The sequence below is a fragment of the Miscanthus floridulus genome, chromosome 3, assembly GCF_019320115.1.
Source record: "Miscanthus floridulus cultivar M001 chromosome 3, ASM1932011v1, whole genome shotgun sequence".
NCBI lineage: Eukaryota > Viridiplantae > Streptophyta > Magnoliopsida > Poales > Poaceae > Miscanthus > Miscanthus floridulus.
The window spans coordinates 24,238,080-24,250,925 of record NC_089582.1 but is presented as its reverse complement, the minus strand read 5'-3'; the positions used below and the strand labels follow the sequence as shown (position 1 = coordinate 24,250,925).

The 12,846-nt window shown below is 49.0% G+C and overlaps 2 protein-coding genes across 2 annotated transcripts; one reads left to right on the top strand and one right to left on the bottom strand.

Annotated features, from left to right (window-relative positions):
• Nucleotides 1-626: 626 nt before the first annotated feature.
• Nucleotides 627-2,039, top strand: LOC136545245 (carboxylesterase 15-like). The gene has a single exon (XM_066537290.1). The coding sequence runs from the start codon at nt 718-720 to the stop codon at nt 1,789-1,791; it is 1,074 nt and encodes a 357-aa protein (XP_066393387.1). The 5' UTR covers nt 627-717; the 3' UTR covers nt 1,792-2,039.
• Nucleotides 2,040-8,477: 6,438 nt separating this feature from the next.
• Nucleotides 8,478-9,926, bottom strand: LOC136545243 (carboxylesterase 15-like). Its single transcript, XM_066537289.1, has one exon. It carries the CDS (start codon nt 9,885-9,887, stop codon nt 8,811-8,813), a length of 1,077 nt encoding a protein of 358 aa, XP_066393386.1. The 5' UTR covers nt 9,888-9,926; the 3' UTR covers nt 8,478-8,810.
• Between the last annotated feature and the right edge of the window lie 2,920 nt (nt 9,927-12,846).

The following is a 12,846-nucleotide window of genomic DNA, read 5'->3' as shown; positions in this document are numbered from 1 at the left end:
ACTAAAATGTTCTGGAGACAATCCTGCCCCTCATTACTCCCCATCCCACCCGTAGCCAGCAGCTGTAATATCTTCATCTCAACAGGGGTAATATTGTCTTTATACAACTGCATTGATGGACTTTAGTCGCTGGAACCAAACAGGATCCGGACTAAACTTTAGTCCAGGGACTAAACTTTAGTCCACGGATTAAAGGAACCAAACAAGCCCTAAGTGCCATTACATTGGAAGGTGGAATTGGTCGTTTTTTTTCCCGTCAATTTTGCAAAATATCTTAGACTGAGAGAGTGTTTTAGAAACTCTTGGAGATGCTCTCACGATATGGTCCCAGTTAGGCCTTGTTTGGATGTTGTCGAATTCAACTCAATCCATGTGTATTGGGGTGGATTAAGTTGGAACATAGTTCAAGGTCCACTCTAATTCATCCTAATACATGTGGATTGAGTTGAATCCGACAACGTCGCCTTAACGTGTTTTTGCTACTGTGGGGTTACTGCTAGCTAAAGACGCTACATCATGCTCGATAGAACCAAGGGCATACTACTTCTATCAAATCAAAATGCGCAACGCTCTTATTTTTAGTTTTCACCACCACCGCACCACGGGATGGCTAGCTTAGCTATATATAAGACGGTTTAGGCAGCTGGAGATCCTCAGCTCAGCCAGCCTTCTTGACTTGTTGTCTTCCGAGGTTGACTGAAGTGAAGTTGGCAAACCATGCCTGCCGTCTCGGCCGCCGCCTGCTGCACCGCCGCAGCGACGGCTAACGAGGTCGCCGAGGACCTCTTCGGCTTCCTGCGCGTGCTCAGTGACGGCACCGTGCTCCGGTCGCCGGCAGGCCCAGTGTTCTGCCCGACCACCTTCCCCGGCAGCCACCCGTCCGTGGAGTGGAAGGAGGCCGTCTACGACAAGGCCAAGAACCTCCACGTCCGCATGTACAAGCCGACGCCGACGCCGACCGCGTCCGCGGGGAAGAAGAAGAAGCTTCCGGTGCTCGTCCACTTCCACGGCGGCGGCTTCTGTCTAGGGTCGTGCACGTGGGCGAACGTCCACGAGTTCTGCCTCCGCCTCGCCGCGGACGCCGGCGCCGTCGTGCTCTCCGCGGGGTACCGCTTGGCCCCCGAGCACCGCCTCCCCGCGGCCTTCGACGACGGGGCCGGATTCATGCGCTGGCTCCGAGACCAGTCCGCGGGCGGCGCCGCCTCCGACGGATGGCTCGCGGAGGCCGCCGACTTCGGGCGCGTGTTCGTCACCGGCGACTCCGCGGGCGGCACGATCGCGCACCACCTCGCCGTGCGCGCTGGCAGTGGCAGCGGCTCAGCCGCGGCGGAGCCAGAGCCAGGCCCTGTGACGGTCCGCGGCTACGTTCTGTTCATGCCGTTCTTTGGCGGCGTCCGGCGCACGGTCTCGGAGGCCGAGTGCCCGGAGGAGGCGTTCCCGAACCTGGACCTGGTCGACCGGTTCTGGCGGCTGTCGCTGCCGACCGGCGCCACCAGGGACCACCCAGTGGCGAACCCGTTCGGGCCGGACAGCCCCGACCTGGGCTCGGTGGACTTCCCGCCGGTCCTCGTGGTGGTCGGCGGCCTCGACTTGATCCGCGACCGCACTGTCGACTACGCGGAGCGGCTGGTGGCGATGGGCAAGCCCGTGGAGCTCGCCGAGTTCGCCGGCAAGCCCCACGGGTTCTATCTGCACGAGCCGGCGTCCGAGGCCACCGGCGAGCTCATCCAGACCGTCGCCCGCTTCGTCGACGGCTGCGGCGCCATCACTGCGTCAGAGGCTGCTGCTTAATTTACTCGGTATATGCATGCATATGCATGTACCACGTTTCAAGTCGTGTTGTTGTTCACTCGTACCTTCTCTTTTTTTTTATGAAAATTCTTGTAGAGTGCAACTTGCATGTGTATGCTGAGGTGTTCGTGTGTATCAGTGTATGCTAGGTTCTATCATATATGATTACATTACATCCAAGAGTCTTTTATTTCATTATTATTACCTCCCGCTGTCCATATAAATGTAAATTGAGTAAAATTCAGTACCGGTGTTCAAACTTATAGCTTGTTGTGCCATTCCGGTATTCCAACTTTAGAAATGACTACTTTTTAGTTTCTAAAGTCTAAACTTGTACGTAGTGGGTTCCAACAGAGGTCCTAATAGGCCTTGATCTGACCCGTTAGCCTACGTGGTAATCCATGGTGCCAGACAACTCACGGTGGCACAAACTTAGAGTAAAATACACCGGTATTTGAGGTGTCATCTAGATGCCTATACATTTTCAAAATGTATATTTTTGTTCCTAAACTTACTAATCATTTCGTGCAAGATCTAAATTACCATAACTTTAAGTCAGTCTGCTTTCTTGGTACGCTTAGAGCAGCCACAACGGGCCAATAAGGCTCGGTAAAGACGGCAGTGTGGCGGTGTGCTGAGGAGCTCGACCGAGGTATCTGCGTCCGGGAGAGTTCAATCCCTCCGGTGGCCGCGCAGGCGCGCACCGGCTAGATGTCGCCGCCTCGGCCAAACTTGTGGTAACTCGTAACATTAATTGAATTTAACTAGTTCATATTAACCGGAGGGCGCAGTAGCTGTCAGCTGATAGCGTGGGAGACATTTTAAAACAGAAATACTATACAACACACATGTGTTTTAGCACAAAAAAATACATGGATTTTTTTTTATGTCTCTCCCTCTCTCTTTCTCACCGGTGACCACCGGCGCCGGCGACAGCGACCGGCGAGCTCGCCCCGGCGCCCGCGCCCGCGCCCGGCGCGCCTCTCCGCGCCGGCCATGGCGTCGGCGGCGGCGACGGATCTGTGATTTGTCCTTCCATAGAAAAAAAAAATTGTGATCTGTGATCTGTGATCTGTGGAGGTTAGAGGCTGGAGGTAGAAGAAGGGTGGAGGCTGTTGGATCTTAATCCTATGGTGCAAAAAAATTCATATGTTAAAACTGCATAAAACACATAGTTGTATAGTAGACAGACTCTAATTTTAAAGACGAGGGAGTTGGTCCTTTAGCAGCATGGGAACGGAAACATGACCCACGTTCCCGTTCCCATGTTCCCCCGTTTCGGGAACGTCTACGTTCCGGAAACGCGAATGTTCTCATTCCCACGTTATAAAATGATACCTTAAGTTCCCGTTCCCGTTTTCCGTTCGATGGGAACGGGAACATGGCTGCTAAGGTTGGGCCGACACTGCCGAGTGGAGGGAGAGAAAGTACAGTGGATAGAGCTCGCCAATGGCGACGAGCAGGAGTGGAGGACGGGTTTATTTGGGGTGGATTAACTTGATCCACGAATCAGTGTATAGCTGTTGACCTCTTAATATACAATGTTCATGTGCCGACAAGACTAATACGTGCTTAATAAGTTGGCTGCATGTTACCACTAAGTAGAAAATTCAACATGGGAAACACATTTCTTACTGAGATGCATGAATGTGTGACAACGGAAGCATTGAGTAGTCTAGGCTTCAAGCTTTAGCTGTTTAAAGTTTTACAAAGTTGGATGCATGTTACTACTAGTAGTCTAGTACTGTGTACTGACTAAATTACTTATGTCATATATCATTGCCTTGGCAGCTCATAATATATTCCATAGACTCTGACTAATAATTTCTTATTTCGTACTACTAGTTACTAGCACAAGCAATGGTCATTTGCCCACTTATTAGGCTATGCCACTTATTAGTTTAACAAAGTTGGCTGCATGTTAATTACTACACTAGACACTAGTACTGACTTGCGATGGTCATTTTGCTGTATCATTGCCTCCGTAGCTCATAGTATATTCCACAGACCCTGACTAATTTCTTCTTTCGTACTAGTACTTCCAAGCACAAGCAATGGTCATTTATTAGCCACTTAGGCTTTTCCATGCAAGAGCAAGTATAATAACAGGTTGTAAGCTGGCTAAATGCTGAGGCGGATGAGAGAAGAGAGAAGAGAGAGGAGAAGCGGGCTGTAAACTTACAGCCGGCTTAGGCACAGGAACTAAGAAACTTTATGAGAGAGACACGCGGGCCTTGTATTAATAGTAAAGACATTACTATTATATGAGTGGGCTAGGAGAAGACTACAAAAAACCTTACGGTCAGCAGCCGGCTGTAACTATTAGCCTTGCTCTAAAGTCAGAGCATGTTAGTTGCTTGAGATTTATTACTGGCCACAGAGGGCTGACTTCTAGGTGGGGACATGCATGTATGATGGCCTTGCTTAATTACTTCCATAATTTGTGGTCCATGAGTGGAACATATATACTTTCACAGTTTGATATTTCCTTGGAGTATCTTGGAGGAGGTTTAAAATTATGACTGATGATGAATGGCAAAGATTTATTGAATCTTAATTAATTAGAGCAACTCAAAGAGATTCTGTAAAATAAGAGTCTAAAATCCATGGTTTAGCCATTGTCGAAAATAGAACATTCTCCAAAAGAGTAGAGTAATGCAGCAACCTTTCTAAATTTCTCATTGTCTATTTTTAAAATCTAACATGTCATGTTGAGATTGGTTCGCTTCTCCGTTTCCTGTACTCCAACCATTTGCTAGCACACCACCATGCAGATGGCGAGCCTTCACGGCTTGCTATTTTTACCTAGCGAAAAGTGCGGAATGAATGACTTGCTATTTTGAAAAACATGATAGAATAGCTGTTGGAGCCATGATTCTTCCAAAAAATACCTAAAACAGGGTTTCACAACTCAAATGGCTACTTTCTTGGAGTTGCTCTTAGAAGTGTACCCAATGGGGTTATATATACTCCTATATCCATGCTCTGTTCATGCAACAACCATGCCATGAAAATATCCGCATGAAAAATGATACACTTGTAAGCAACCCGGCCGACAACATCTAACATATCTCGTATTTACTATGCTATAATCCAATACATAATTTGAACCCAGCGAGGGCCGAGCACAAGCAGCGAGCATCAGCCAAGCGGAGGGACAATCTGGAGACAAAAGTACTTAACGATGTTTGACTTCTTTTAGTTTAGACCTTCAAAATTTAACAGTACTAATAATTTGGCCAAAATCTAGGGTAGACCTGAGCCTATATATGGTCTAAGGCTGGTTCCGCCCCTGATCTTGAAGGTACCGATGTTTATGAACTTTTTGAGAAAGTATATATGGCCCCCTCAATAGTATGACTTAGTTCAATTTATCCGATAGTACTAATTTTTTGCACATAGCTCATAATATGAATAATCACATATGACACTCTCACGTAATTTTAGAATATATACACATGAGACTAGTTTTTGATAAAGAGATAATTTTTCTCTCTCTTCTATTAAAATGCGAAATAATATTATTGGAGCTGCCCATAGAGCGAGATAGATAGACTAAAGAACCCTTCTTATAAAGGCGCACGACCAGAAGCCAGCAGCGCGCGGCGGGTAGCAAGATTAATTCCTCCTTTTTGCAGGTTCACAACAGTTGCAACAATTTTACCCTTGAAATGTGATTTAGTTTCACCTTAATTTGTCATGTGGGGTTAATACACATAACTCCTAGCATAAACATGGGCATTGGGCTTTCGACTTAACTGGATCGGAGGAAATCTGTGGAACAAGCCCAATTAACCCAACAAGAAGTACTCACTTGACCTTGCCAATTGAGATTGAACAGATAGATCTAAGATTGATGAAGGCATCGTAGCCGCCTTACCTACCAATGAAAGAATAATGTAGTTAAATACTATAATAAATCTAAAAAAATACGATCCCCATGTCAGAGCGGACAGATTCAACCACAAAAAATCCAACCAACTAAGCTACGCTCAGTGCACACTTGAAGTTACGTATTAGTGTCCACTATGATCATCCAAGCTACGGCACGTATGTAATATGCCATCTGAATTTTTTAAATAATATTTTTTAATGAATAATTATAAATCTAGAAGCTGTTATAAAGAAATCGTCGGCCGTCCAATGGCCAGGACACCTGTCGACCGCTCTGCAGCCGACAGGCCTACGTGGCGGCGACGTGGCAGCCGAAGCCCCCCAGGACAGCCTGTCGGTGCCGATAGCATCTTTGTCAGCAGCTGGATGGCCGACAGGCCCAGTCAGCTCCTGGGCTGCCAACAGGCCAGTCGGCTATCGAGCTGCCGACACGCCCGTCGGCCCCTGTGCAGCCGACTACTCTATTTTATGTTGTATCCCTTCTTTTCCACACAACCATCACCCGATTTGCTCCTCATTTACGGAGACAACCATCACCCGACGGAAAACTAACTTCAGCACTATTGAAGCAACACTAAAAACATTTGTTGTCCTTTTCCGGAGATAATCATCACCCAACCATAACTTGAGTACTATAAGGAACAATATAACTTTTGAAGGGACAAATACATTCGAATATTAACACAGCGAGCTACATGGACGAAACCCACAATAATAAATGGCATATGTGGAACTCTAGTTAACTAAGGTAAATAGTCCCACCACTAATCCTAACATGCCTTAGGGGAATTAAAGAAAAAGCACGACTTACAATGGCATGTCTGGATCTCTGTACTTCTAATGTTCAGAGCTCCGCCATTAGTACTAACATGCCTTAGGGAATATAACTTGCTGGGCCTATTACATTTTCTCTACTTGGTGTAGCATGTTTGTTTTCCCTTTCTCTCACGCCCTGAAGATAATTCCGCTGCATACTTCTTCTTGTCACTCCTGTCCACTAAACTTTGTTTTTATGATGGTTGCCATTCATTGGGTTGAAATCCAAAGCGCCCCCCCCCTTCCTCCGAGGCTCCGACCGTGGTTCTGCAGTGCTAACTGCATAATTAGGCACCAAGGTCCAAGACAGATGAATGAAGGAGGTCCAAGGATGAAATGTCGACGATGGTCAGTTCAAAGTTCAGGTCTAGAAGAAGAAGGGTAAAATATCCGAATATGCACTACGGTAAAACACTCAGCAATCCCTTTGCCGAGTGTGGACACACGGCAAAAATTCTATCGGCAAACTAACTTTACCGAGTGATTTTTGCCGGGCACTCGGCAAAGACTTTGTCGAGTGCCCAAAAAACACTCGGCAAACAATTTTTTAGAAAAAATAAAAAAACCAAGCCACCGTCTTCTCCTCGCCGCGCAGCCACCACGCCGCACCACCACCACGCCGTGCCGCCACCACGCCCAGGCCGCCACCATGCCGAGGTTGGATCTAGTGGAGGCGGTGGAGGAGCGCCGCCGGTAGATCTGCTGCCGGGAAAGGGAGAGGCAGGGGAGCGCCGCCATGCCGAGAGAGGAAGGGGGGAGGGCGCCACCGTCGGGAAAGGGAGGGGGAGGGCGCCGCCATGTTGGGAGAGGGAGAGGGCAGGGGCCGTAGCATCGGGAGAGGGAGGGGGCAGGCACCGCCGCGCCGAAAGAGGGAGGGGGAGGGCGCCGCCGCGCCGGGAGAGGAGGGCCGCGAACTAGATCCGTCCGCCCGCGCCGGGGCCAGATCCAGCCTCCCCGTGCGCCACCGTCGCCGGATCCACCCGCGCGGGGGCCGGATCTGGTGGAGGCGGTGGAGGAGCGCCGCCGGTAGATCCGCCGCTCGCACAGGGAGAGGGAGGGAGGTGCGCCGCCGCACAGGGAGAGGCAGGGGAGCGCTGACATGCCGAGAGAGGAAGGGGGGAGGGCGCCACCGCCGAGAAAGGGAGGGGGAGGGCGCCGCCACGCTGGGAGAGGGAGAGGGCAGGGCGCCGCGACGCCGGGAGAGGGAGGGGGGAGGGCGCCGCCGCGCCTGGAGAAGAGGGCCGCGCGTGGCGCGCTCGGGAGAGGAGGTCCGCGGCGCGCTCTGGGGAGGACCGCCGCCGCCACGCACGGAGAGGGAGGAGGGGAGGGCGGGGCCATGGGGGAAGAAGAAGGGGGAGGGGAGGGGCGCCCGCCAGGAATTAAATACGATTTCGTCCTTTGCCGAGTGTCCTAGATTTGGGCACTCGGCAAAGTTTTTTTTTCATTTTTTTTCTTCTCGTTCTTTACCAGAAAAAGATTTTATTTATTTGCCGAGTGCAAAAAAGAAAACACTCGGCAAACCCCCTCTTTGCCGAGTGTTTTTTTTTTGACACTCGGCAAACCTCCTCTTTGCCGAGTGTTTTTTTTTGCCGAGTGTTTTTAGTGCAGCACTGGACAAAGAACAATGAAATTGGCAATCCTAAACTCGATTAACCGAGCAAGAGGATGCGCGTTAGCGCAACGGCTTTCGCGCTAGTTGCTCAATCCATTGCTTGTTTGGACCGAATTCATGGATTTTTTAATAGCAAATACTAAAAAGAAAATAACCTTATTTGCTTGCAAGCGGTAAGACAAGCATTGGCAAGGCGGAGTAGCTTGTTAAAGGAAAGCGGTAGCGAAGGGTCAGGATGAACTATAGATACTCATGTGTCAGCTAATGTTGGAAGGATAGAGAGCGGTAGCGATGGGCTAAAGACATGCATGGTAGGGATGGTATACACAAACTCGATGATGAATAAAATCAAAATATTCGAATCTTCCCAGCAAAATAGTGTCTTGATCGATACAGTAATATAAAATCCTGCAACATCCATACAGAGTCTCTTAAATACATATAAGACCATATATGCATGCATGCACGAGTGTACGAGACAATCACTAAACATCTAAACATGACTGACACGTGGACACAATTCGACTAAGCTGCCGACACGTGGTATCAATCCTACTACACAAGTCCACAGTTCATGCACTGGAGCACACATTTGACGCGAGGAACACACTGGGCAAGCTGCATGCACACAACAATACACATGCACGAACCTTGATGCGATCATACAGTTACATGGCACATGCATGCACCGAGCTAGCTAATCAAGCAACCGCGCCTCGCAACTGTGCAGGAACCGGCTGACGAGGCCGATCAGCTCGCCGGTGGCCTCGGACCCCGGCTCGTGCAGGTAGAACCCGTGGGGCTTGCCGGCGAACTCGACGAGCTCCACGGGCTTGCCCATCGCCGCCAGCCGCTCGGCGTAGTCGACGGTGCGGTCGCGCATCATGTCGAGGCCACCGACCACCACCAGGACCGGCGCCCGGAAGTCCACCGAGCCCAGCTCGGGGCTGTCCGGCCCGAACGGGTTCGCAGCCGGGTGGTCCCTGGTGGCGCCGGCCGGCAGCGACAGCCGCCAGAACCGGTCGAACAGGTCCAGGCTCAGTAGCACCTCCGCGGGGCACTCGGCCTCCGACCGCGTCCGCCGGACGCCGCCGAAGAACGGCATCAGGAGGACGTAGCCTCGCACCGTGACCGGGCGGAGGTCGAGATCGACCTCGCCGCGCTTGGTGGCGGCCAGGCCGGCGCGCACGGCGAGGTGGTGCGCTATGGTGCCGCCCGCCGAGTCGCCGGTGACGAACACGCGGCCGAAGTCGGCGGCCTCGGTGAGCCAGCCGTCGGCGGCGGCGTGCATGGTGGACTGCGCACGCAGCCAGCGCAGGAAACCCACGCCGTCGTCGACCGCCGTGGGGAGGCGGTGCTCCGGGGCGAGGCGGTACCCCGCGGAGAGCACGACGGCGCCGGCCTCCGCGGCGAGGCAGAGGCAGAACGCGTGCACGTTCGCCCACGTGCACGACCCCAGGCAGAAGCCGCCGCCGTGGAAGTGGACCAGCACCGGCAGCTTCTTCCTGGCGTCCTCGCCGGCGGCGGCTGTGGACGACGGCTTGTACATGCGGACGCGGAGGTTGTTGGCCTTGTCGTAGACGGCCTCCTTCCATTGCACCGACGGGTGGCTGCTGGGGAAGGTGTCCGGGCAGAACACGGGTTGCTCCGGTGACCGGAGGACGGTGCCGTCACCGAGGACGCGCAGGAAGCCATAGATGTCCTCGACGACGACGTTGGCCGCCGCCGGAGGTAACACGCCGGTGGCTCCCGAAAGTGCAGGCATGGTTGGCATGTCCTTTAATTTGGGCGTGAAAGACTAATAAGGACTTGCTCCCTGGAAGACAGTGAAGCTAAGCTGATGATGAGGTTTAGTGTACCGTAAGTCGTCTTATATAGACATCATCCAAGGGAAAGTAATTCTACATTTTGATATGCATCGACAATGATGTCAGTAAAACGCCACTTTCTTAGCGGCTGCCGGGGGAAAAAATACTTCTCCAATTTCTAAATAAATCAATTTCTAAAATTATCTTTGGTCAAAATTTCCAAAGTTTGACCAAATATATATATAACATCAAGATTTATGACACCAAATTAGTGTTAATCAATCATATACACCATAAAATGTATTTTCATATTGTGCTTATTTCATAAATATTGGCGCCCTTTTCTAGAAATGCCTCAAACTTTTTTTTTTACTTAAGACACCTCAAAGTTGTTTTATTTGGGGACTGATACGATATGAACCAAAGCTCATGTGCTAAAAACTAGGGAGCAAGTAATACTGACCGTTGATTGATCTTTCAATTTGTTTGATTGGATGATTGGCACTCGAATAAGCCTGATTGTCCGCAGAATGAACATCAATAATCCCCCTCAGATATATATATGCTAGCTCAACAAAGGTATAGGAAGTTGCATTCAGCACCTCAATCAAGCATCACACGGGGAATTGGACAGGCACTAAAAAAGTATACGCGTCGATTTAGGTTAGCACCTCGTCTCCTCATTTTTCCTTTTTTCCCTTCCATTTTCGTTTCTTCCTTCTTCCCCAACGACCTCATGCTATAGTCGTGTACCCCACGGCCCACCTGCTTCCAGGCTTAATGGTGTCTTCACTGGCATTATAGACACCTGCCGACTACTATTGGCCATTTTCATTGTCCATGGTCTATAGTGATCTCGCCGTCTCTAACGCCGCCGCCTTCACTGTCATTGTATGTGTCCTCCACTGACTACTTGGATGCTTGACTCCTTTACCGATTCATCCAACAGCATCCTCGCTCACCGCCCTCAATTCTCCACCATCGCCAGGCAAACCGTCACCAACGACCATCCCCTAAGCCCACCCTTCTATGACTCCAGCACCATCCCCACCCAAACCCCTAACCCCAAAATCGAGATTTTGGGAAGTACGAGATGTTAACCGCTGGTCTTTTGTGGTAACCAGTGTTTTCATCAGCACAACCATGGGTAAGCATCCATCCTCTTTTACTTCCATTTTGGGAGTTCAAAAGGTTAATGGGCGTGCAACATGCTAGTAGCTTGTGTGCATGGTGGCCTTTGAGTCGGCATTGGCCAAATCCTGTCCATCTGAGAATCACGCGCTATATGTGTGTGCCACATCAGCTTAGCAAATAGCATACCGTGCTTTAGTGTGATAGCGACCTTCAGTCGCAAAGAAGGAATAAGGGAATTTGAGAGAGGGAGGGAGAGTCGGTCCACGGCACAAATTGGTGTGCCACCATTGGCTACATTTTTGTGAGTGCGGCTCAGCATCGTACTATATATCATATTCAGGTGGCAGAGCCTTTCTTTTCTAGACAAAAGAATAAAATCATCCCCACCTCTATAATAATACACACACAGCTTGGGTGCTCTTTTCAGGATAATAATAATGAAAGTACTCTCTCCATCCCAAAAAGAATATGAGCTTGTTTGACTTGTGTGCCGTAATCTGTGACTGTCAAAGAAAGAAGTGTGGCGAGCAAAGTCAAAGTCACACTTATGACAAAGCTGGGTAAGAAATAAGTCTATAACGTGTGGGATAGGATTCTAAGAAACCATGGCGTGCCATAGACGCGACAGTAAACTAAACAATTGTCGAAAAAATTATGGCATAACTAACCAATGGCGTGGTAATTAAGTTGTAATTATGAACCAAACAGGTCATATAACTCTCGTTTTCCGACAAGTCAAATAATCTCAACTTTAACTACATTAATATAAATTCCCAAAAAAACTACATTTATATAAAAAAGTATTAATATTTATACTTTAAAATATATTTGATGCTTAGTATAATAATATTTATTACACATCATATTTGTATATTTTAAAAATATTTGATTTCGTCAAATTTAATATCCTTTAACTCTACAAAACGGAAGGGAGGTAGTATGACGCACTCCTAGCCTTTGTACGAACAGAATGTTAACACGTTGAGAACAACATACGTAGGTTTTGAACAGTTTGGGTGCTTTTGCTGATGGATGGATGAATTTTCAATCTGTTACATCAGTCATCAGTGTTCATCTCTGGAAGATCTGAATTCTCTGGAAGCTTATCTGTAAATCTGTTTTGTTTTTTTTTTTCTTTTTCCTCGTCTAATAAAAATTCGGCAAAGCTTTTACCGTCTTCTAAAAAAAAGAATTCTCTGGAAGCCTAGGTTATCTTCCAGTGGTTGTTGTTGGCTTGCTTTCACCGTCCTTCCTAATAAGATGAGGTGCATTATTCTCCCTTTCAGTCAGAGAGAGGGAGCGAGCACACGTCGTTTTCAGTGGAAAGGTAGTGGTGGGCGGGGTGGCCTTTTCCCACTGTACTGCTGGAGATAAGTCATCAGTCATCAGTCAGCCGACATGTTTCACACCGGAGATAAAGTGGCACACGTGATTCAGCTTGCATTCGTCCATCTTCTATCTACTATCTATCTGCACAGTGATTCAGCTTGCATTCGTCCGTCTTCTATCTACTATCTATCTGCACAGAAACGAACAAACGACTAAAACGCATGGATAATGGTCGTCGAGGCATATCCAAATATCCTTCGTCCGTCCAATGAAAGATCAGAGGCCAGAGTATTCTCGGATAGCTGCGGCACCTCTCATCTTTCCTGCAACAGCAACAGGGTGTGAATTATCTGAAATCCTGCAAGCATATCCCGTATCTGGATGGATATCTAGATGACGACCAAGCTTTGCTTTTTGTACGAAATGAACACTTTCATCTCCAGAACATTTATCTCCATCGAG